At 28.8% G+C, this 22,299-nt stretch overlaps 10 protein-coding genes across 10 annotated transcripts; 5 read left to right on the forward strand and 5 right to left on the reverse strand.

Annotated features, from left to right (window-relative positions):
• The first annotated feature begins 80 nt into the window (after positions 1-80).
• Positions 81-1,633, forward strand: BX663DRAFT_89551 (uncharacterized protein). Its single transcript, XM_051532348.1, has 3 exons — positions 81-379; positions 502-1,016; positions 1,073-1,633. Exons 1-3 carry the CDS (start codon positions 303-305, stop codon positions 1,366-1,368), a joined length of 888 nt encoding a protein of 295 aa, XP_051381798.1. The 5' UTR covers positions 81-302; the 3' UTR covers positions 1,369-1,633.
• Positions 1,634-1,678: 45 nt separating this feature from the next.
• On the reverse strand, positions 1,679-1,971 carry BX663DRAFT_552727 (uncharacterized protein; the record flags this gene model as incomplete). The annotated part of the gene is made up of 2 exons (XM_051531392.1): positions 1,679-1,847; positions 1,934-1,971. The coding sequence occupies 2 exons, from the start codon at positions 1,969-1,971 to the stop codon at positions 1,679-1,681; spliced, it is 207 nt and encodes a 68-aa protein (XP_051381799.1).
• Positions 1,972-2,554: 583 nt separating this feature from the next.
• Positions 2,555-4,268, forward strand: BX663DRAFT_512511 (C2H2 type zinc-finger-domain-containing protein). The gene is made up of 4 exons (XM_051528016.1): positions 2,555-2,766; positions 2,870-3,399; positions 3,474-3,725; positions 3,806-4,268. Exons 1-4 carry the CDS (start codon positions 2,580-2,582, stop codon positions 4,034-4,036), a joined length of 1,200 nt encoding a protein of 399 aa, XP_051381800.1. The 5' UTR covers positions 2,555-2,579; the 3' UTR covers positions 4,037-4,268.
• On the forward strand, positions 4,268-5,585 carry BX663DRAFT_561873 (uncharacterized protein; the record flags this gene model as incomplete). Its single annotated transcript, XM_051531949.1, has 6 exons — positions 4,268-4,587; positions 4,772-4,819; positions 4,923-5,021; positions 5,118-5,131; positions 5,289-5,376; positions 5,476-5,585. The coding sequence occupies exons 1-6, from the start codon at positions 4,440-4,442 to the stop codon at positions 5,583-5,585; spliced, it is 507 nt and encodes a 168-aa protein (XP_051381801.1). The 5' UTR covers positions 4,268-4,439.
• A 97-nt stretch (positions 5,586-5,682) lies between these two features.
• BX663DRAFT_512514 (vacuolar import and degradation protein-domain-containing protein) lies at positions 5,683-7,036 on the reverse strand. Its single transcript, XM_051528017.1, has 4 exons — positions 6,569-7,036; positions 6,416-6,493; positions 6,268-6,357; positions 5,683-6,179 (listed from the first exon to the last, which is right to left on the reverse strand). The coding sequence occupies exons 1-4, from the start codon at positions 6,995-6,997 to the stop codon at positions 5,880-5,882; spliced, it is 897 nt and encodes a 298-aa protein (XP_051381802.1). The 5' UTR covers positions 6,998-7,036; the 3' UTR covers positions 5,683-5,879.
• A 230-nt stretch (positions 7,037-7,266) lies between these two features.
• BX663DRAFT_543754 (kinetochore component CENP-S-domain-containing protein) lies at positions 7,267-8,109 on the forward strand. Its single transcript, XM_051530857.1, has 7 exons — positions 7,267-7,345; positions 7,431-7,482; positions 7,571-7,642; positions 7,702-7,735; positions 7,797-7,836; positions 7,901-7,927; positions 7,994-8,109. The coding sequence occupies exons 1-7, from the start codon at positions 7,316-7,318 to the stop codon at positions 8,060-8,062; spliced, it is 324 nt and encodes a 107-aa protein (XP_051381803.1). The 5' UTR covers positions 7,267-7,315; the 3' UTR covers positions 8,063-8,109.
• A 63-nt stretch (positions 8,110-8,172) lies between these two features.
• Positions 8,173-8,859, reverse strand: BX663DRAFT_512519 (uncharacterized protein). Its single transcript, XM_051528018.1, has one exon. It carries the CDS (start codon positions 8,780-8,782, stop codon positions 8,246-8,248), a length of 537 nt encoding a protein of 178 aa, XP_051381804.1. The 5' UTR covers positions 8,783-8,859; the 3' UTR covers positions 8,173-8,245.
• A 2,265-nt stretch (positions 8,860-11,124) lies between these two features.
• On the reverse strand, positions 11,125-12,674 carry BX663DRAFT_436679 (uncharacterized protein; the record flags this gene model as incomplete). The annotated part of the gene is made up of 6 exons (XM_051523198.1): positions 11,125-11,406; positions 11,468-11,629; positions 11,707-11,741; positions 11,798-11,855; positions 11,947-12,320; positions 12,404-12,674. The coding sequence occupies 6 exons, from the start codon at positions 12,672-12,674 to the stop codon at positions 11,125-11,127; spliced, it is 1,182 nt and encodes a 393-aa protein (XP_051381805.1).
• A 5,269-nt stretch (positions 12,675-17,943) lies between these two features.
• Positions 17,944-18,962, reverse strand: BX663DRAFT_456033 (cyclin-domain-containing protein). The gene is made up of 2 exons (XM_051523852.1): positions 18,603-18,962; positions 17,944-18,548 (listed from the first exon to the last, which is right to left on the reverse strand). The coding sequence occupies exons 1-2, from the start codon at positions 18,921-18,923 to the stop codon at positions 18,054-18,056; spliced, it is 816 nt and encodes a 271-aa protein (XP_051381806.1). The 5' UTR covers positions 18,924-18,962; the 3' UTR covers positions 17,944-18,053.
• A 1,624-nt stretch (positions 18,963-20,586) lies between these two features.
• BX663DRAFT_512531 (adenosine deaminase/editase) lies at positions 20,587-22,221 on the forward strand. Its single transcript, XM_051528019.1, has 6 exons — positions 20,587-20,764; positions 20,824-20,942; positions 20,996-21,226; positions 21,295-21,334; positions 21,390-21,544; positions 21,604-22,221. Exons 2-6 carry the CDS (start codon positions 20,921-20,923, stop codon positions 22,011-22,013), a joined length of 858 nt encoding a protein of 285 aa, XP_051381807.1. The 5' UTR covers positions 20,587-20,764; positions 20,824-20,920; the 3' UTR covers positions 22,014-22,221.
• Positions 22,222-22,299: the final 78 nt, after the last annotated feature.

The following is a 22,299-nucleotide window of genomic DNA, read 5'->3' on the forward strand; positions in this document are numbered from 1 at the left end:
ATTTTTTTTTTATTTTCTAATATATATCTGTTGTTTTATTATTATTTTTTGTAATGTTGTCAATTGGAACTAGTTCTTAATTTGGAATCGTCAAATTTATTATCTCTTCAATAATTGAACATGTTTCGCATAATTTTGTTTTTGTTTTTGACATAAAAAAAAAAGAGGTTTCTGTTTTAATTAGTTCTAATAAAGCCCATGCCATAACTCAATTCTGGAGATTTATAAAGAAAGGACTACGAACTTGAACTATTTTTTATTTTATATACAAATATATTATTTTTTTTTTTACATTTAATATAATGCAAAAAAAGAAAATGTCAGTTAGAGATTGGTCATTTTCGTCACCCGTTTTAAATAACACACAAAATAGTGAACTGTAAGTTGATAAAATTGAATAAAGGGGGTCAACTAAAAAAAAAAAAACATACTACTCGTTTATTCAATGTGTATCTTATCCTATCTTGTATAATATACATGGATGATTATAATTAGAATAAGGCCCCCAAGTCCTTTCTCAAGAATAGATAGCTTTGATCATCAACAAAAATTAGAAAAAGATTTTTGCAAGGACTTTCTTTGTTGTGGTTTATGTCTGGATAATTTACACGAATTGCTTGAACATTATGAAGGCCATCACCTTCCACGAAATAACAATACAAATACTACTGAGATAGTTGAAGAAGGTAAAGAGGCAGTAGTGCCTATCCATCAAGGTCTTTTAAATACCTCCTTTTCTTCATTATTACCTTTACCACTTAAACAACGCTCAACGATTGCTGGTTTAAATATGTTGGAAAATACGAATAAGCATAATAGTTCGTTAGATCTAAAAAACGAGCTAACGACAACGTTAAATTCTTTGGCTGATATCGTTCATAGTCCATCCTCTAGTCTAAAATTAAATAATAATAATGTTAGTGATGATGACGACATAAGTATGTCCTTACTTGCCGACAATTCAACACTAAGTCAACAATCAAATTCACCTCTAAGTGAATTATCTGTCTTTGAAGGTAAGAAAAGAAAATGATATTCATAGCCATATATTATCCTTCTTTTGTAAATTTAGATACGACTGATAGACCTTATCGTTGTCATATTGAAAATTGTGACAAGGCTTACAAGAATGCAAATGGGCTCAAATATCATCGTATACATGGTCATTGTCAATCCTCTGATAGTAATGATCTTTTAGGGAAGCCTTTTATTTGTTTTGTAAGCAGTTGCAGAAAAGGATATAAAAATTTAAACGGTCTTAAATATCATATGGAACACGCACATATGATGAAAGTCGCTAACTTGACTTCTGACTTATTTTTGGGGAACAATAGATCACCACAAGGTACTAAAAGGAGAACTACTTGATTATTATGTAATCCAGTCATATATATACGTATGCATATATCTATATAAATATATCTGTATATATAAAGCCTTGTATATAATAAACATAACTATTTCATTATAAATGAAAAACAAAAACAAACGCTATTGGTTGACCAACAATCCTATTCTCTCAACTGCTACCCAGCATAAAGCCTTTCTTACTATTACTACGGTATATAACTCGAATAGTGTTTATTTTTAATATAATCAACGTGTTGATTTCCTTTATCATGGTGACTATCCAATCATGTTGCATAAAAGCCAATTTTTTATAAATAAAACCAATATTTTACAGTTGTTGCTGTTGTCGTCTAGCTTCTCTTTCGTCAATCTTTTTTTGTCTTGCTCGTAAGACCAAGTCTTTTAAAGTTTTTCCATTTTGTGCTCGTGGATTATCTCTTTCATTCAAAAAATAAGCTAATGTACCGACTGTAAAAGAAAATATAACATCACCCGATCTATATATAAAATGTATGAAACCCTTAAGAATCTATACAATTTTCAAAAAATTAAAAAAAAAATAATATGAAATAAAGGTTATTACCTTGAAATGAGATAATCAAACTTAACAGGTGCTGACATTTTGTAATCTCCAAGTTTAAGTAAGAATTGATAGCCCTGCTGTAACGAAAACAAAATAATAATAAATAAATAAATAAATAAAAAAACCAGACATCGGAAATTAAATTATTTAGCATTACTGTTGCTACAGTTGTATTGTGGGTGGAGACAGATCATCAATAGTCAATAGTAACTGGCACATTACTAATCAATGATGCATAGGCTAATTCGTTGTGATGCATCATAAGTATAACATCTTGGCGTTATGTAGAATAATATACGAGAAATGAAATTGGTCAATTTCACATTTTTCTTCACTTTTATGCCCCTCTTCACACCGTATATTCTTTATCATGACTACATTAATAAACAATTCAAGTAAATGCATTCATACTTTCAAGATAGATATACAAATAGAAAAAAAGTTTTTTTTTCCTTTTACAACACCACTATGATCATCAATGTTCTTGAATCGTAGTCAATTCATCATGACCTAGCATTGTGACTGTTAAACGTTCGGTGGCTCTTTTTTTTTATGATTTTTTCTTTTCTTTTTTTTTTTTTTTTTTTTTTTTTTTTTTTTTTTTTTTTAAAAAATACAATTAAAAACTAAATCATCCAATAACAAAATGTCTGATCAAGAACAAGTGACTCCTTCTTCTGGACTTTATACCTGTCTTGCTTGTCAAGTAGCTTTTCAATCAGCTGAGGGGCAAAGAAATCATTATAGATCTGACTGGCATAGATATAATTTAAAAAGAAAAGTAGTTAATCTTCCTCCTGTCACTTTAGATCAATTCAAGTCCAAATCAGAAGGTAAAAAAAAAAAAAGGAAGTAAATGATATCCATAATCATCATATTTACTTTGAAATACTCATTCTTACTCTTTCTCTCTCTTATATATATATGTATATAAAGCTCGAACTACTACTACTACTACTGAAGTAAAGAAACCTGTCGAAAATAAAAATTTTTGTAGTGCATGCCGTAAATCGTTTGGATCGACTAATCAATATGATAATCACATTCAGTCCAAAAAACATAAAGAAGTTGTTGCAAAACAAGCTGCTAAAGAAACCAGTAAAAAAACTGAAACAGCTAGCAAGGGAAAGACAACGACTGTAAAGGACAGTCCCTTGGATTTGAGAATTACAGATGCAACTACTGAAGAAGAAATAAATGCCATTATTGATGAAAAGATCAAGTCTGCACCTCGTCTTGAAGAAACAGATTGTCTCTTTTGTACACATAAATCAGATAACTTTGAAGATAATATGCAACACATGACAATCACTCATAGTTTTTTCATTCCTGATATTGAGTACCTTGTTGACTTGAAAGGTTTAATCCGATACTTGGGTGAAAAGATTACTGTCGGTAACGTTTGTATTTTCTGTAATGGTAAAGGAAGAGGTATGCGATCAGTGGATGCTGTTAGAAAGCACATGGTAAAAAAGAAAAAAAAATCTATATTCATATTTATAATTTTTATTTTTAACTTGTATATATATATTTTTTATAGAACGATAAAGGACATTGTAAAATTGCATATGACGATGATGATGATGCAGCAGAATTAGTTGATTTTTATGATTTCTCATCATCTTATCCTCAATTAGAAGGTGAAGATGTTGATATTGATGCAGAATTAGAAAATATCACATCATCCTTAACCTTAGCTGATGATGAATTATCTTTGGTATTACCTAATGGATCTATTGTAGGACATCGATATATGAAGCGTTACTATGATCAAAGATTAAAGCCTGAAGAGGTATATATAAAAAAAAAGATTTTTATCTTTGGAAATGATAGTTTAACCATAAGGATATACATATACATCTATTTTTTTAGACTCGAGATTCTATCTTAATTAACAAACTAATTGGTCAATATTCTGAATCCCCTATTTATGAATCTATGCGTAAATCATCAAATAACCCATTATTAATTACAGATGGCGGTAGACATGGTATGCGTCCAACAGAGGCCTTTAAAGATCTTCGTACAAAACATGAATATACAACAAAGGTTGGAATGAACCAAAACAGATTACAAAAGCATTTCAGAATTCAAATTATCTAGATAAACTTTGCATCATTTTGTTGTGTTATATATCATAAACTCTCCCTTTTCTTCTCTTGACTATTTATTGTAGTAATGAATAAGCAATAAAATAAATACCTATCTATTTTAGACTAGACTTAAAAGAGAATCGAAATAAAAGAAAAAAGAAGAAAGCCAGATCATGATAGACATTAAGAATAGTCTTGCATATCTTTTTTTATTCTCTTTTAAAGGGAAAAGAAAAAAATTGTGCATATTCGTTTTTTTTTTTGTATGAGAATTACTCTGCTATCTTCTTGTATTACTCTGTTTATCATAGTTCTGACAGTTCATGCAGCTCTTAGTAGAAGAATATGATCAATCACTTTAAAAAAGAATAGTAAATATCAGCCCAATACTTTAGCGGTCGGTTGCCAAAGCTATGGCCATGTATAGCCGGCATCATATACAACCGCTGAAGACTACAGTCATTAAAACCATGATAAAGTCTACAGCGGATGCCATTGTTGGCATAGTACCTGTTATTGATTATTCTTATGATATTGAGTACTATGGTACTATTCAAATTGGTACCCCCGCCCTGGCCAAAGTCTTGAAGTTGCTTTTTTTTTTTTTTTGATACTGGTTCCTTTGATTTGTGGTTCGGTAAATGAGTTGATAATGTAATGTAAAAAAACCATCCATCCTACACACACATACACACACACTCTCTCTTCTTTTTTTTCCCCCCATTATTACTATTGATAATAATAGCTTCTACTTTATGTGCATCTTGTACCCATCTTACACATTTTAATTCTAGTAAGTCTAATACTTACATTACTGATGATCGTCCATGGTCTATCTTGTATGCTGACCATTCTAGGGCTAGCGGTATTTTAGGTATAGATACTGTTTCAATTAGGTGGCCTTGTTATCAAGAATCAAAATATTAGTTTAGCAGCCATCAGTGAATCTAGCACTTTCGCTGCCAGAGATCCTATGGATGATGTTCTGGGTCTTGGTTTTTAATTTCCATTACATTTGTTCCTGGTATTAAAGACACCCATCAATAGTCTGAATCAGCCAAGCATTAATTTCCTCTTCCATCTTTGATAAGTACAACAAAGAGAGGTAGAGGAGAATATGTCTTTGGTGGCTATGATACTACTAAATATAGGGGGTATAGTTTAAAGACAGTACCTATCGATCACAGACAGGGATACTGGGGAAGGGGAAAGGTGTAACCGTTATTTCCCTCTCTTTTGGGCAACGCTTCTACTTATTGTAGCAGGTTCCTTTGATGGTATTCTTGATACCGGGTACTACACTCTTACTCTTCACTAACTCCATTGCTACTAAGACTGCCTCTGTTTATGGTGCAAAAAGATAATGATGATGGTACGTTTACTATCGATTGTGATACTTCTAATCTTCAACCTCTTCATCTTTACAATCAAATCATAACACCTTTGAAGTTCCCGTCGATTCTCTTATCTATGTTCAATCTGGATCTATCCGTTACGCTAGTTTTGATTATGGTCACTTTGACCTTGCTATCTTGGGTGATGTCTATTTCAAAGAATAACTATACTGTCTTTAATCAACAAACATCTCCTTTAGTTCCTATTACTCCCTATTGCTATTTAATTCTTGTCCTGTATATTCTCCAAATCATTTATAAGTAATAATAATAAAACTATTTATTATATGTAATTGGAATAAATAATAATAATAAAAAAGTAGTAAAATATCAGTGTTTCATAAAGTTATTTACAAAGAGAAAGAAATCAATTATCAACATATAGATATAGATATACATATATGTATATAAAAGATGGAGATACTAGTATAGTAATGTAATGGTATTTTTTTTTTCTTTTTAACGAAATTCGAAATTCGCAAATCCATGGTCAGAAACGTGATTTAAATTTAATTCTTGAAACCAATCCTTATGATGACGATAAAAGTAGTAACCCTTAATGATGTTTGTTGATCTTTGATAACATATATAATAAAAGCCATCGAAACTTGCTCCATGAATAGAACTAACATGATGATTTGGAACTAGGAATATTTCCTTCCAACGCATATAAATAAAATCATCATCTTCTTTGCTATCAAATACAAAATCATCTTGACTGAACGTATCAATATAAGGTTTAAAAGAAGAGAATTTTTTCTAATACATATACATATAATATGTGTAAATTCACTTTTAAAGATCTATCCTAGTTTTTTCTTTTCTTTTTCTTTAAAAAAAATATTACCCAATGTAAAAGATCACTTTGTTGATCTGCTTGCCATTTCCTAGTCAGGAAAGAATATTTTGGACCAATCACCTCTGCTTGAAAAAATGTCTAAATTATTACATAAGTCATTATTTAAATTAAATTCACCAAATTCCTTCAACTTTACTGTAAGTTCTGGAAATTCACTTGTTAGCCCTTTAATATTCAAATAACCACATAATGTACTTTCTTTCATATCTACATTCTATAATGTAAAAAAAAAAAAAAAAATCAGTTACAAATGTGTATAAACTAACGAATTTATCATTTTTTTTTATACCAGTAATTCAACATTCACTTCATAACTTGCACTACCACATTTCTGTGTACCATAAAACATGGAGCCAGCATATAGACCACCTATACTTATTGAACGAATTCTCTCTTCAGATATATTTACTGTTTTATCATCACCTTCACGTCTAGCATGGAGTAGTACTATTTTTCTTTTTTGGTTTGTTTTTACCAGTAATTGTAAGTTATTCTCATCCATGTCGTTGTCATGACCATCATTACCATTATCTTCATCTTGTAGACTAATAGTACTAACACCCGTCTCCATGACATTTCTATTATTACTTTTGTTGCTTTCTAGTAATGCCTTTGAGGTTAATAAAAAAGGTGATTTGTTATTCCATTTTCCATCTTCATTGAGTCCATTATTATTTGTATGAATAATAGATGAAGAAGCTATTGAAGGTATTGGCATATTCAATTAGTTTTTTTTTTTTTTTTAAAAAAAAAGAATTAAAATATATATATGTGTATGTAAAAAAAAGGTATGTTCATAAATATGTGTTTTTTTATTTAATTTTCTACCTCTCTCTCCCTATTATATATCATAAGAGCAACTTTCTCATTGGTCAGGCGGGTACCCCACGTACAATCATATTTATATGCAACTTTATTTATTCAACAAATCAAAAGCCACGGAAAAAATTTTTCTGTTTTATTCTTCTTCTCTCTCTATCTCTCTTTTTTTTTTTAAAAAAAAAAAAAAATAAAATAAAATAAAAAAATAGATATTATGGAAGAAGACAATCAGGAACAGAAAAAAGTAAATGGAGAGAGAGAGAAAAAAAAGAACCCAGTTATAAAAGTAATCTGTTGAGAGAGAGAGATTAATAATGTCTTCTTTTTAGCAATTATTATTTGCTGTTTGGAATTCAGTGAACAAGATTACAAAGCAAGAAGGTATATCATCATAATAAACTGGGAAGAACGCTGAATCTAAAAAAAAAAAAAAAAATAAGAATGATTTATTTTTTATTTTCTTGGGCAGCACATGCACTGGGAAAAGAAGTTTCAGAGAATTTTGTTACATCTTTAGCAGAAGTTGTTTTTGATCAAATGCGTAAATGCTAAACTGATGTAGATTTGTTTCAACAATTTGTTTATTAATCTCATCATTAGAAACCATGGCAATAGATCTAGAAGCTTTTGCAGGGTAAAATATATATATATATATGCCTCCATGTTTAATAAATATATTAAATAATGCTTTACAGACATAGTAAAAGGTCAGTTATTTCTATGGAAGATGTAAAGGTAAATGTTGCATTTTTATATACATTTGGATTATGCACACATAATTAATTTTATTCATTTATAGTTATGTGCACGACGTAATGATTCGTTGGTATGAAATCTTTAATAGAAAAAGAAAAAAAAATATTAGCCTCAGAACTAAAATGAATACATGTAGCATCAGCTCATATCGGAAACAGCTAAAGATATTACAGAAGAAATCAATAGTAGACGAAAAAGAAAATAATAGTTAGTTATTATTATTAAAAAATAAGAGAAAAAAAATTGGGAGGTTTTTTTTTTTTTTTTTTTTTTTTTTTTTAATAGATAAAATACTTTACAGATATAATATAAGCTTGTCTTTTTATTTTATTTTATTTTATTTTATTTTTTTATATATACACATGTGTATTCATATATAATTTCTTCTTTATAAAAGCTTGTTGTTATTGTGACTGTGTTGTTCATTCATCTGCATCATTTGATTACGAAGTTCTTCAGCATGAGTGCAGCCTGTTGTATGAGTAGTAGTTGTATTTGTTTGAACTACACCTGGAAATAAACTGGTAACTGCATCAGCCAAAGGAGATGAGGGTGTTTGCTGTTCTACAGAACTGGATCTTCGTCTTTGTACTCTTTCTTTATCTTCTTCATTAAAGGGTGATGATGAACGCCTTTCAGTAGTAGAACTTATAGAGGAAGTAGAATTTCTTCGAGCAATCGTAGTTTTCCTTTCCCGTCGTTCATGTACTACATCTTTCACAAATCCAGCAACATCCTTTATATATCCAACTACACCTAATTTCTCTGGTGAAAGACTATGTTTAGCCAACTTGTTTTCATCTACTGATTGTTCATGATTTGTGTGAATAACATGTGTGTGTTCATAGGGCTTTAAATCAGGTACAAATGCCATATCAACTGGCATATGATTTGGGAGTAACTCATCTTGTTGATAATTGTCCATACTTTAATATATTGCGTAATAATAATAAATAAATAAAATAAATAAAAGAAAAGATGCTTTTATTAATTAAATCTCCCCCCCCTCCCCCGAGCTTTCTAAATAAAAAAAACATTGGAAATTTATGCAGCAGATAAAAAATGCTAAAATGATTAAATATTTAACCGTAACGTGATGATGTATCTTCTTCTTCTTCTTCTACTAGTGCCCATATAATTCCTCTTTTTCGTCTTTTTCTTCCTTCCTTCCTTCCTTTTTTTTTTTTTTTTTTTTTGAAATCAATGTATGACATCGCTGCTACTAGATTTGAACCTCTTTAACATAATATAGTGTTACTGTCTCATCCTTTGAGTTTTATAGAAAGAAGAATTCAGAATAGTCGAGTACGATACACTTTAATAACTAAACATTTGATTTGCAATCTTATAACGATGAAAATAAAATAAAATAAATAAAAAAATAAAAAAAGAGTATCTGTTTATTACTTCAAATTATTTTGTTTATCCATATTAAAGTTTTAGATAAATAATTGCCTTTCCTGATTTTGACAGGTTATCCCTTCTGTAATTTCTGTCATGTGCGCATGCATATAAATTTTAACTACTATTATAAAGCATTTATAAACATAAAAAATGAAACAAAAGAAATGGGCAAGGATAGGGATCAATAAAGGTATTGGATAAGTCAATGCTTTAGAAGATAAGGCAGTGTTTGTAACAGATTTTTTTCTTTTTAAGTGTATTAAAAGCCAATTACTGGTTATCTAAGGAATTAACAGAAAGAGTCAGGTTGAAAGTCTATTGTTCATCGATTTGATAAGGCTTTAAATAGACAATAATTTGCGGTCTATATCAAGAACTTTAGAGGATGAGTAAGTAGCTAAATAAGATAAAATCTAAATTTAATTCCTCCACTAGACAGCCAGCTAACCAAATACGCCAATGTATACATTCAGTACTGACCAAGGAAAGCCTGGGGATTCGTTCTATAATTATGATTGAGTGAAAAAAAAACGTATGATCAATAGTTTAGAGTTAACCGTGTTTTTTTTTTATTGTAAACAATTAGGAGAGCAATATAGACAAGATAAAGGAAAGGCAAGCAAGACATTAGAAGAGAGAATTGATAATTATAAAAGGTACTGTGCTTATAGGAGATAGATATATTCTCACATTGTAGATCATTTAGTTAAATATGAGAAAGAAACAGAGCCTTTTCTCTTTATGTAAGACCACATTCAAATTGAGTATAAATTATTCATTGTAACTTAGATTTTGCTTTATATTACTGAATGAGTTCACTGTATATAGATATCAATCTTAACTAAATAGGTATGTCCACTTAGTAGCTAAAGTGACGTTTTATATTATTAAATCATTACTTGTATAAGGTTATGCAGCCAATACGTTTTTTTTTTTTTTTTTTTTTTTTTTTTTTTTTTTTTTGGTCTCCTATATCAAGTTTGAGATGCAATAGATCTATATACTGTGGTTCTGGTTAGTCACCTGATAGAAAGCCTTAATTGCATCAGAGCTATCCCTACTATGTTCTCATAAAATAAGGCATATCATTTATTGCCTCCTTATGTATAGCTGTTTACAAACGTCTCAGAGTATATACATATGCATATACATACATATATATATGTATATATCACTACATGTAGTAAATTGTCTTCTAATATGTTAATAGTACATAATTATATGAATTAATCTATTTATCTCATCATGAGTTCTCTTCCTTTTTCTTTCTCCCTCATTCCAATTCCTATTCTCTGGCTATTAATTACTGTTTCAAATAGATTATTCCTAATTAAAACCATTTAACCTTTATATACTTCTCTTTTTGATTCATTTTTTTTCTTTTCTTTTTTGTAAAAAGGAAGAATGGTTTTAGTTGCTTTTATCAAGTCAGCTCAATATATTTAAGATATGACATACTGAGCATGTTATTTAATATTTAACTATATACATATATATATATGTATAAACCTAAAGCTATGAATTGTATTCTTAGACTTTTAGAAAAAAAAAGATATACATAGATGATATAGCTTGTAATGCATAGATTGTTATTTTTTTCCCCATATCTCTTAAAGGTATATTTTTTCATTATTCACCTTATTCTTTCATTTATATAAAGAAATATTATATCTATAATTTATAATAATAATAATAATAAAAAGGGAGGAGAGAGATTAAAATTATGCTTTACAATGGTTGTTACTATATCATTGTTATATATATTTTTTTTCTGCTTTTTTTTTTTTTTTTTTTTTTTTTTTTTTTTTTTTTTTTTTTTACATAGAAAAGAAAATCATACGCCCGCATGTATATGTGTATCTTTTAGATCAAACAGAAAGTAAGACCGAATGCGACAATCGATACAAGAAAAGCAGATAAAGATGTATGGACAAGTATATGATTAGCAGCACTACTAAGTTCAGAAGGTTTCTGTTTTTGCTCAGTATGAGTAGCAGAAGATGTAGTAGAGATAGATAAAGTAGATGAAGCCATAGTGGAAGAAGATATAGCTGATGTTGTAGTATTAACTGGTTTAGTAACATTTCCTTCCTTATAGGAGGAGAGACCAGCACATTCGCCAACGGTAACTACCTTATAAGCTTTCTAAAAGAAACAATAAGTACCATATATATATAAAGGCTAAATCTAGTATTATACAACATACTTGAAGTCCTGGTAAATTCTTAATGGCAGCATCAACTGTTACTTTTTGAATATCATGCTCCAAAGATAAACCACCTGTTGTAGCAGTGGCAGCTTCAGCAATCCATTCAGTAAAATTACCATCGATCCATTCGGCTTTAAAACCAGGAGCATTCTCACCAAGCTATATTTTAAATTTATTATTTAATATTATCAGATCCATGCCCGAGGGGGAGGGGAAATTTATATTTATCTATTTACCATCCAGTCATTTGTGTCATGATCCCAAATGACAGCTAGTTTAAAAAGAAAAATTAGTATATCAATGTGTAACAGATATCAATTAGCTTACACTTAAACCCAAGAGCAGTAGCAATATCTCTAACACGATTATCGATATCACCATAAGGCTACATTTTAAAAAAGCAAAACAAAACAAAAAAACAAGATCAAGTTAGAAAATCTATCTGTATACATATATGTATATACATTTATACATACTGGTCTAAAAAATCGAGGAGAAAAGCCGGTAACCTCTTTAATAGCCAGCTCTGTCCATTTAAGTTCAGCAACAATTTGCTCATTAGTTAGTGTAGTCATAAAATTATGAGACCAGGTATGGATGGCAAGTTCATGACCTTCATCAAAGGCACGTTTTACAATTTCGGGATATTTAACAACGTTAGCACCAATCATGAAAAGAGTTGCTTTTTGGTTTGTTGTTTTGAGGAAATCATATAAAATAGGGGATACATCAGAGGGTCCATCATCATAAGTAAGACCCCATATGCCTTTAGGACAATCGCTGATACTATCCCCTAAGCATCCACTTTTAGACCAATTACAGTAGTTATCAACACCATCTGTGCTAGGGCCTATGAAGAATATATATTTATAAACTTTTAAATGAGAAATGATAATCATCTAAAATATGAAAAGTTTTTTTTTTTTTCATTACCATCATCACCGTTACTTTTCAATACAGGTGCATTCGTAATATTCTGATTCTTGATTAATTCCAACCATTCAGGTTTAGCAGTTGGTATTGAACCACTAGCAGGATAAGTTTCTGTTAATTTACCAGGAGTTGAAAAAGTACTACTGACAGTTGGTACATTATTATTATTAGTATTGACGGTAGCTGTTAATATATTTACAGTCGAGCTTTGTGCCTGAATAACTGAGAAAAGAGTAGTAAAAATAGTAGTAGTAATAGAGATATATTTCATTTTTTTTTCTTGTTTTGTTTTGTCTACTAACAAAAATCAAGATGGAAAATAGTATACGAAAAAAAAAGGAGAAAATCCAAAAAAGACACTTGCAATGTTTCTTTTATATTGATAGGAGAGAAAAAATAAATAAATAAGGGGAAACAAGAAAATTATATGTTTGTATAAAAATATATATATTTGTTATAAACGTAGCTTGATAGTATAACAACAAAATATAAGGGGAAATATTATTCAATAAGGTGACAGCTGTACAACCAACCAAGCACATACTTGAATGATCAAGGAAAAAAAAATTAGTTATTTATATACAACTTATATCCATATTTGGCCTAATATCCAATCCTGGTGGTGATACCAGCAAAGCCTTATTTTATATGTATTTCTCCCCCCCCCAAAAAAAAAAAAAAATAGAAAACTATTACCGAAACAAACGGTATATATTAATCATTTTCATGTAGTTTATTATAGATATATTCTATATGCTTAAACAAATTTACATAATTAAAATTCAATATATCCGAACAATAAGTATTAAAAGTATATGAACATGTATCCAACAAGTTACCACTTTGGATAAAATAAGGGGAACAAAAAAAGAAAAGAAAAGAAAAAAAAAAAAGAAAAAGAAAAAAACAGGAACAAAAATTGCACAGATTTGGATAATTCTATCTTTAAGACCTTTATTGCCACATGTACTACCGAAAAGAAAAAAAAATGTCTCTAAACATATATTTCTAAAAATAATTTCAAGAAATTCTAATAAATGTAGGTGAGGGCAATATAATTCTTAATGTATAATATTGTAGATAAAGAAAAGGGTTTTTAAAAAAAATGAATGGCAAACAAAAATATAAATGAGGAGGTAAAGATACAAAGGAGGAGTGAAATAAATAAGAAGGAATATACATTGATAGATCATCATTATAAGCTAAAAAAAAAAAAAGACATAGTTCTTCTAATAATGCAAGACTAACTCAGTCTTTTGTCATATCTATTTGTATATAATGTATATGTACTTTTATTTGTACAGACATACATTACATATACCATAGAACCTAACATGTAAGTAATATTAGTATGTAATGTATTATTACTATGCTTTAGTTTCTCTGTTATGTATTAATGAGTAATTTAAAACTTATTTCTGCATGTAATACACTATTTCCGGAAATTATTCGTTCATAAAAAAATAAAAATTTCGTTCACAAAAGAAAAAAAAATGCATTAAAAAAAAAATAAAAAATCGTTCACAAAAAAATTAAAAAATAGTTCACAAAAAGATTTTAAAGTTGATTACTCGCAGGAAATAATCTCGTTCATTTTTCGAAAATAATTTTTTTTTAACAATGGACCAATTTATACATGAAGATGGTAAAGGAAACCTTCGCAATGAAGAAGGCGAACCAGTTGCAGTTCTTGAGATGGAAGTTGATGAATTAGAATATCCTCTTGAGGATGTTACTAATTACAACACGTACTTGGACTTGAAGCCACCTGAAAAACCTGCCAAGATTGAACAAGTGGTTACGAAGGACGAAGAAAAAAAAGATAACAATGAAAATAAAAGAACATATCGAACTTATAAGCCTGAAGTCAAAAACTACTTTTTTTACCTTATTTATGAGAAAGGGATGAGTGTACGTGCCGCTGCTGAGGAAATAAAAGTGCCTCAAAGTACGGCACAAACTTGGAAAAAGAAAGCAGAGCTTGCTGGGGATGAAGAAATGAGTCTGAGACAAACTGGAAGTGGTAGAAAAGCTGGTAGACCTCCTATTCTTACAGAGAAACATAAACAGTTTCTGATCAATTTCATTGACGAAAAGTCATCTTCTACATTGGAAGAAATGATAGAAGGTCTCACTAGTCAATTCCCCGGTATTGAAATAAAAAAATCAGCAGTTCATAACTTTGTAACCAAGAAATGCAATATCACCCTTAAACGAGCTCATTTCCACTCAATAGAAAGAAATAGTCCTGAAAAAATTGAGGAGCGGTGCCACTGGGTGAAAAAGATACTTGAAACTGATATGGATTATTTCAGCAATTGCGTTTTCATAGATGAAGCTGCGTTTCATATTAACATGAAGAGATCAGTAGCTTGGTCTAGAAAAGGAAAAAGGGCTGTAGTTGTTGTACCTAAAACTAGGGCAAAAACAACAACTATACTAGGAGCCATATGTGCACATGGCGTAATTAATATTAGAGTAAGACGACCAAAAATTCAGGCTCCAAATAAAAAAAGAAAAGCAGAGGGAAGTAAACCTGTTCCTAAACAAGCAACGAAAGGGGGCACAGTTACTGGTCATTATTTTAACTTCATTGCTAGCTGTTTGGATGTCATGGATTTACATCCAAAATTTAAGGACTATTATCTGGTAATGGATAACGCCCCCATTCATAAACACGAAGATATACAGAAGTATATTGAAGGTCGTGGATATCGTTGCATATATCTTCCTTCTTACTCACCTGAATTGAACCCTATTGAACAATTTTGGTCAGTAGTCAAAAGTAAACTTAAGCGAGAAAGGTTATTGGAGGAAGAGACAATGACATCAAGAATCCGAGATTCATGCAACAATATTTTGCTCAGTGACCTTCAAGGTTTCTGCCGCTACTCTGTTGATAAGTTTAATGATTGCTTGAATCGAAAGCCAGTTTAATATTTCGCTTATTTCGTTCATTAAAAACGAATGAATTTTAAAATCTTTTTGTGAACTATTTTTTAATTTTTTTGTGAACGAAATTTTTATTTTTTATGAACGAATAATTTCCGGAAATAGTGTACATATCTTCTAGGTAATTATATTCTCTACAGAATAACTTATTTTTAAGCATGTGTTTCTATGCTTAACTAAAACTTCAAGGCACTTGTTACGTCGTAAACTTATAACAATAATAAAACAACCTAATAATAGAAAGAAGACATGGAACCTTTGTATTTATAATTAGAACGTGTAACACTTGGTATTGTTTACATGAATAAGCATATAAAACAGTACAGAGTTTGATATTTTATTTTATTTTATTCAAGTAGGAATTATCTAAAGGAGAGCTCTAGAACATTAGAAGTCTAGAGAGCCGCTTTACATAAGAAATAGACCAAAACTTACCATAATACGTATATATGAAGCATTTATTAAGCCTTATATATATATATATATATATATATATATGATAGTAATCACTTTAGAACATTCAAAGCACAAGTCATCACTTAATCATGCCAAAAAAAACACCTTGTTGTAACCTATTCAGTTAAGACAACATTATTCAAAGTAAACTGTAAAATGATGTGTATCATTTAACGATTAAATAAAATAAGATAGAGAAGAAGTTTGTCCTAATAGGTCCCTAGTCAAGGGTGCTCTTTTGCTTAACAGCTATTTTAACGATGACTCCGATAAATTACTTTTAAAAAAGATAGTTTTCTGCCTGTACAATTACTATAGAAGCATCAGCTTTCTATTAGCAATATAATGAAATATACTTAAATTTAGTCTCAAGTTTTGGATAGAAACTATAAACGATACATCTTAAAAAAAAAAGAAAGTAATCTATACTTATAGCAAGAAGTATCTAGTGATCATTTATTGCATAACGAGTGAATAATATTTTATTTTATTTTTAAGCAAAAGCTTCCGTTCTTCATCAAATATACGTGATATCATTAGCTAGGACTAATATGTACTTTGATAATATTATCCAAAGGAGATTGTGTAATAGTCAATCTAGCCTTACATTTGACAATAAAAAGAGAAACAAAAAAATAAAAATAATAAATATTGTCTGGAAAGGCTTATTAATCATACTCAAGTCAGCAGTTACTAGAGTATTCAGCAAGCTTAAAAAAGACGACTACATATATTGATGTAGCCATTAATGAAATACTGCTCAAAAGAAATGGGACTAATTACGAAATAATGACTTTGTAGCAAAGGTAGAAGTTTTACAAGAAAGGCTTTTTTTTTCTATTATATCTATTAAAATAACATTACTGTCATTCTGTACTGTTTTATGAGAACTAGTGATAAACATCTTTAATCTTCGTTTTAAATAGTTCTTGGCTGCAATTTGCATAATCAATTGAAAACGATTATTACGTTTGTTTATCTGTCCTATGTATTCCTTCAGTGAGAAAACATATGAACCTATTTTAAGCAATAATCGGTAGATCAAAGAAACAGAAACCAAAAATTAATCTTTAATATCTTATTTTATGCTCAATTCAAATCAGTTTATAGGGATAAGTGTAAATTCTTCAAAGAAAAGAACTTCTTGAAAAGATGAACATATTAAAAATGCTTAAATGTAACTTCAATGAAAATCATAGCAACTATTCATCAAAATAGATATGTCGTTAAATTTTTTACAATATAACTCTAGCACTAAGCCTTTTAGTTGTTGTTGCGCTATTATTATCAGACTAATATGAATTCTACTTTGTTAATTCTATATATTATTGCATAAAGGAATACGTTATATAGATCATAATGAAAGCCTTTGATACCTGTCATTGAACTGTAGCTTCTTTTTTTTTCTTTATTTGTAGTTTGTAGAATTTACTCAGCGATAAAAACTGCTTTGCTATACTCAACTGCATTAAAAAAAAAAAAAAAAGCTTAATCTTAAAATAATTATGAAATAGTGCTATATTAATAACTTGAATAATTAGTATCCATATTTTAGTTCTTTACTTTTACGCAAGCTATCTAATTTATTGCTGTTAAACATGAATGATACGTCTATGTGTAATTCGATATAATACTAAATTCATGAATACGATTCTCTACATCATATAACGTTATAAATAAAATATTATGCACATTATTACAGCATTTATATATAATATGTACAAAAGAGAAAGATTTAATAAATCTGTTAATTAGGATATGGGTCTTTGCATTTCATAAAAAAAAAAAAAAATTTAATATGTTTTAGAGGCATCGTTTATATTTTTTTCATAAATAGAGTATCTATGTATCAAAGGGTTTCATTTATTACTTCTTGATTAAATCTGGTAACATTAAATGCTTATTTAAGGGATAAACTATACATGTATTTAAATATATAAATATATATATATGTATATATAGAGAATAAAAAGGGATTAAAGATATACAAAAAAAATACATTTATAATAGTAATAGTAATAGTAATAAAAAGATGGCCAATTGCATATAATATACCAATGGTAAAAAGAAAAAAAAGCCATTCTAGTAAATACTCTATATTAATTATATAAACAAATAAAACACACACACACACACACACAGAACAAAACAAAACAAAAAAAAACGAATGTGTAATTGATATGTAAAGGATCTACAGAATTTAAAGGTAAAAGGGGTATATATTATAAATGTATTATATCATCTAAACCCTAGGAATGAAACTTGAATAGTTTACATTCATGGCAGATGCAGCAGCAGCAGTCGCCACTGTAGCTGCAGCAGGATGATTTAAAGAAGAAGACCGACTAAATATAGGATTCCACATGGCCATTGTTTGTTGCTGCTGATATTTATTAGTAAGAGGAAGTATCGGCCTTTTTTTTATTGAAATAGTTATATTATTCTCTATTGAAAAATGATCAGCGGAACGTTTATTATTATTATTATTAGTTTGTCTCATCATTCTAGTAGTGCATATCGGCGTATTTGGAGATGTTACTGAATCTAAAATTGGCGATTGCAGTTGCAGCGATTGTAGTGAAGTTATTACGAATTGAGCCATCCACTGTTGACATTGTATTGCCCATGAAGCAAACTGATTGTGGTGAACACAAATTTTATACTGTAAAGCAGTTAAAAATTCTATTTCCATAATATTTAATTCTTTTAAAGATATACCAGATACTTCAGACCAAGTCTATTAATAATATATTAAGATAAGAAATATGAACTCATTATTCTATCTTTATACCTTATTTGTAAATGTATTATCATCTAAATACTTATTTGATAAAATAAGTGCTGTTGTAAATAGTCTCACTTCAGACCCCATAGATGCTTGTATAGAAGGATAAGTATATCGTAATCGATATATGTAGAATAAAGCGACGAGAATACATGAGTTAGAAATTTGAGTAGTTTTAAATATATTTTGACAGTAGAATCGAAATGCATTTGAATAACTAGTTGATAATTGCACTGTATTACCCGACCATATTTTTGGTACCATTTGTATTACAAGTTCTGACATTTGAGGGATAATTTTAGAAAGAAATAGAGTGGGATAAGCCATTGTAGATAGATAAATATGTATATAAATATGTATATTAATATATATATGTATATAAATAAATGTATATATATAAGCAGAAGAAGAAAAAGATAAGGAATATTGAAAAAAAAATATATATTTTTTTTATATAATTTAGTCACTATGTATTTATACATAAATCTATAATATCGTACAAAAAAATGCGTGAATGCATATTAAAATTACTTTTTTTTTCTAATAAAAATAATATGTTGTTATATTTATAATTTTTGTTGTGTAAAATAGTTCCGAAAATTTTATTATATGTGCGTTGACTTTCTTAATCCTCCTATTCTACCCCTCATCATTACTATAAAAATAAAGGATAATTTCCCCTTTTCATTCCCATGAGTTGGAAGTATTTTGACGGATGTTTTTTATTTTTATTTTCTGGTAGCGTATCATGATTAGCTTTAGTTAGCGCATTCTAAAATTTTTCTTTTTTTTTTTTTTTTTTTTTTTTTTCATTTATATAATCTAATACTATCGTTTAACAAAAGATGAGTATCTTCATCAATCTTTTATCAAGTGCTATTATCGTCTCTATTAACTAAGGTATAATTGCATAAAATACTTGCTGCCTTGCTTGCTATATTTTTCTGCTTTTTTTTTTTAGTTATATATAAATAAAACTTGTAGTGTTAGCTGATAATGCCCAAATTTATTCTTTAACATGATGCATTTCTCAAAACACATTTAGATTTTATGTTCGTTTATATAACTATATCTTGTATTCTTATAAATAATGCTGATGCATTTAATCACATAATTTTAAATAAACTTGATTGTACGATACTCTCTGATTACATATACTTTTTTTTTCATTTTACTTGATCCAGATGCGTGATTATTCCTATCTGTACTTACATTATGAAGAAGAAATATTAAAAAGTAAAGCTATTCTGTAATATATCAAAATTCATATCTTTTCATCCTATTGAATAATGGACAAGTTATAGATAACTGATACTATACATCTAGTTGCATATCAGATGGTTCATATCTCTCATTGCATTAGAGTATATATGTATATCCTCATTAGTACAGTTACAGAAAGAGATTTTATTAAAATAATATTCAAACATATCTATGACATGTTGCAAACTAAAATTATACATGCTATATAGACATAATGACATATACTCTTATTCATGAGAAATAGAAGGGAACATAATTATGTTTTATGGAGCTGACTTGATCCGTTTAAGACAGTGTAATTCCCAACATATGCTTATTTATCTATACTCTAGTTTATAGTATATCCTGATACATGATGTACAGTAAAAAAAAAAAAAAAAAAAAAAAAAAATTTAGAATGCGCTGCTACAAAAAAAAAAAAAAAAAAAAAAAAAAAAAAAATACAAATTATCCGCTAGATTGATTTGACGGTTTTTCTCATTTTGACAAAGTAAAAATGTGGAATTCTATTCCAAATGTCGAATCTGAAATTGTCAAAGCTACCTTAAAAAATATAAAGAACTAACAAAGCAAGGGAAACCTCTTGTACATGAGGAAAAAGCAGAATGGACAGTTTTAGCGTCAATTGTTATGATTCGTTGTTGTAATACTTTTTTTAATAGCAAAAAAAAAAAAAAAAAGCATATAAATTAATATATTTTGAATATAGCAAATAAAGATGACTATTCAATTCAAGTAATATCTTTAGGGTAAACAAAAAAAAAGGAGAGAAATGAAAGGAAAAAAAAATAACTTAATATATGCAGGACGGGCCTAAAATGTTTGCCATTCAGTAAACTTTGTAAGACAGGAGATATACTAAATGATAGTCATGCAGAGATTATTGCTCGTAGAGGATTTATAAAGTATGGATACAAATAAACAAAGCAGAATTTTTTTTTAGTTTTAATACGTGCACGTTTAGATATTTGCTTGATCAAATCAAACAACAACAAAATGGCTCAGGACCTTTTATTTTAAAAAATAATACTTTAGTTCAACACTCTGATTATTCCTTTCACATGTACATTAGTCAATCACCATGTAAATTCTATCATTTTATTTAATATACTTTATATTAATATATACTTATCTAGGTGGAGATGCTTCAATGAATGCTTTAGCTAGTTTACAAACGACAGAATCCTTTGAATTATTTGAAGCTGGAAAAAAGCGAAAGAGAACGACAGTAGAAGACTATCCCTTCTTAATAGAGAATATTTATAAAAATAAGAAGAGATTGAAAACATCTGAAATAAATGAAAAGGAGCAATTTCAAAGAGGCAGATTTGGCTTTAATCAACTTGGGATCTTACGAACAAAGCCAGGTGAGCATGGAATTCACGTCTAAATATTTAACTACTATTTATTTATTTATTTATTTATTTTTATTAAGGTCGACTTGATTCTGAACCTACTCTTTGTATGTCTTGTAGGTATGTGTTGGCGATTTTCACTTTAATTTTTTCTTTTTTCTTACATTTTTTATAGTGACAAGTTGGCAAGATGGAATGTTTTAGGTTTACAATCTGCACTACTTTCAAAGTTCTATGATCCTATTTATTTAAGCTCGATCATTGTTGGTGATATGTTTGATAAAGACGCTTTAGAAAGAGCATTATTCAAAAGAATTAAAGATATTAAAGGTACAAAAAAAGAACAATTATATTATAGATTATTTGTTTAACTTCTTTTTATGAATAAGGTTTGCCTGTACCTTATAGATTAAATAAGCCGGCTATTTTCTCAACTGAAATTCAATATGAAGCATCAAAATTGAATTTGGAATCCACTGGAAAATATAAAGCAGTGATCCCTTGTGGGACTGCTATATCTTGGGTAATTGGAATGCCAAAATCTGAAGTATTCGTGAATGGTAGTAAACAAGGTGCCCCAAAGAATAAGCCTTTAAATTCCAAAACAAGACCTTCTATCTGCAAAAGAGGCTTATACCAAAAGTTAAGTGAGATTGAAAATGATATACCAAATATAAGTTATTTAAATTGGAAAATGAATCATTCAGGAGAATATCAAAAAGCAAAATATTGTCTTTTAGATCAAGTCTTTGACACTTGGGTACAAAAACCTTCAGAGTATGATGATTTTACAATATAAAAGCATTATTGAAATGTGTCATTATATTTCTTATTAGTTAACGTTTCTCTACTGCTAAAGATAACGTTATTTTCTCCTTTTCACCCCCCCTTTTTTTTACCGCCTTTTTTTTTCTCCTTTTTATTATTATTATTATTTGTTTATATGTGTATACATACATATATACTGCTTATATACATTAATTGGCTCTCTCTCCCCCTTTTTTTTTGTTTATATGTTTATCTTATTTTATTTCTTGCTTTTCCTTTTCCTTTTTTTTTTCTTTTTATCTTTTTCTTCTTTTTTT

The sequence above is a fragment of the Cokeromyces recurvatus genome (assembly GCF_025118155.1).
Source record: "Cokeromyces recurvatus strain NRRL 2243 chromosome Unknown BX663scaffold_16, whole genome shotgun sequence".
NCBI classification, from domain to species: Eukaryota; Fungi; Mucoromycota; class Mucoromycetes; order Mucorales; family Mucoraceae; genus Cokeromyces; species Cokeromyces recurvatus.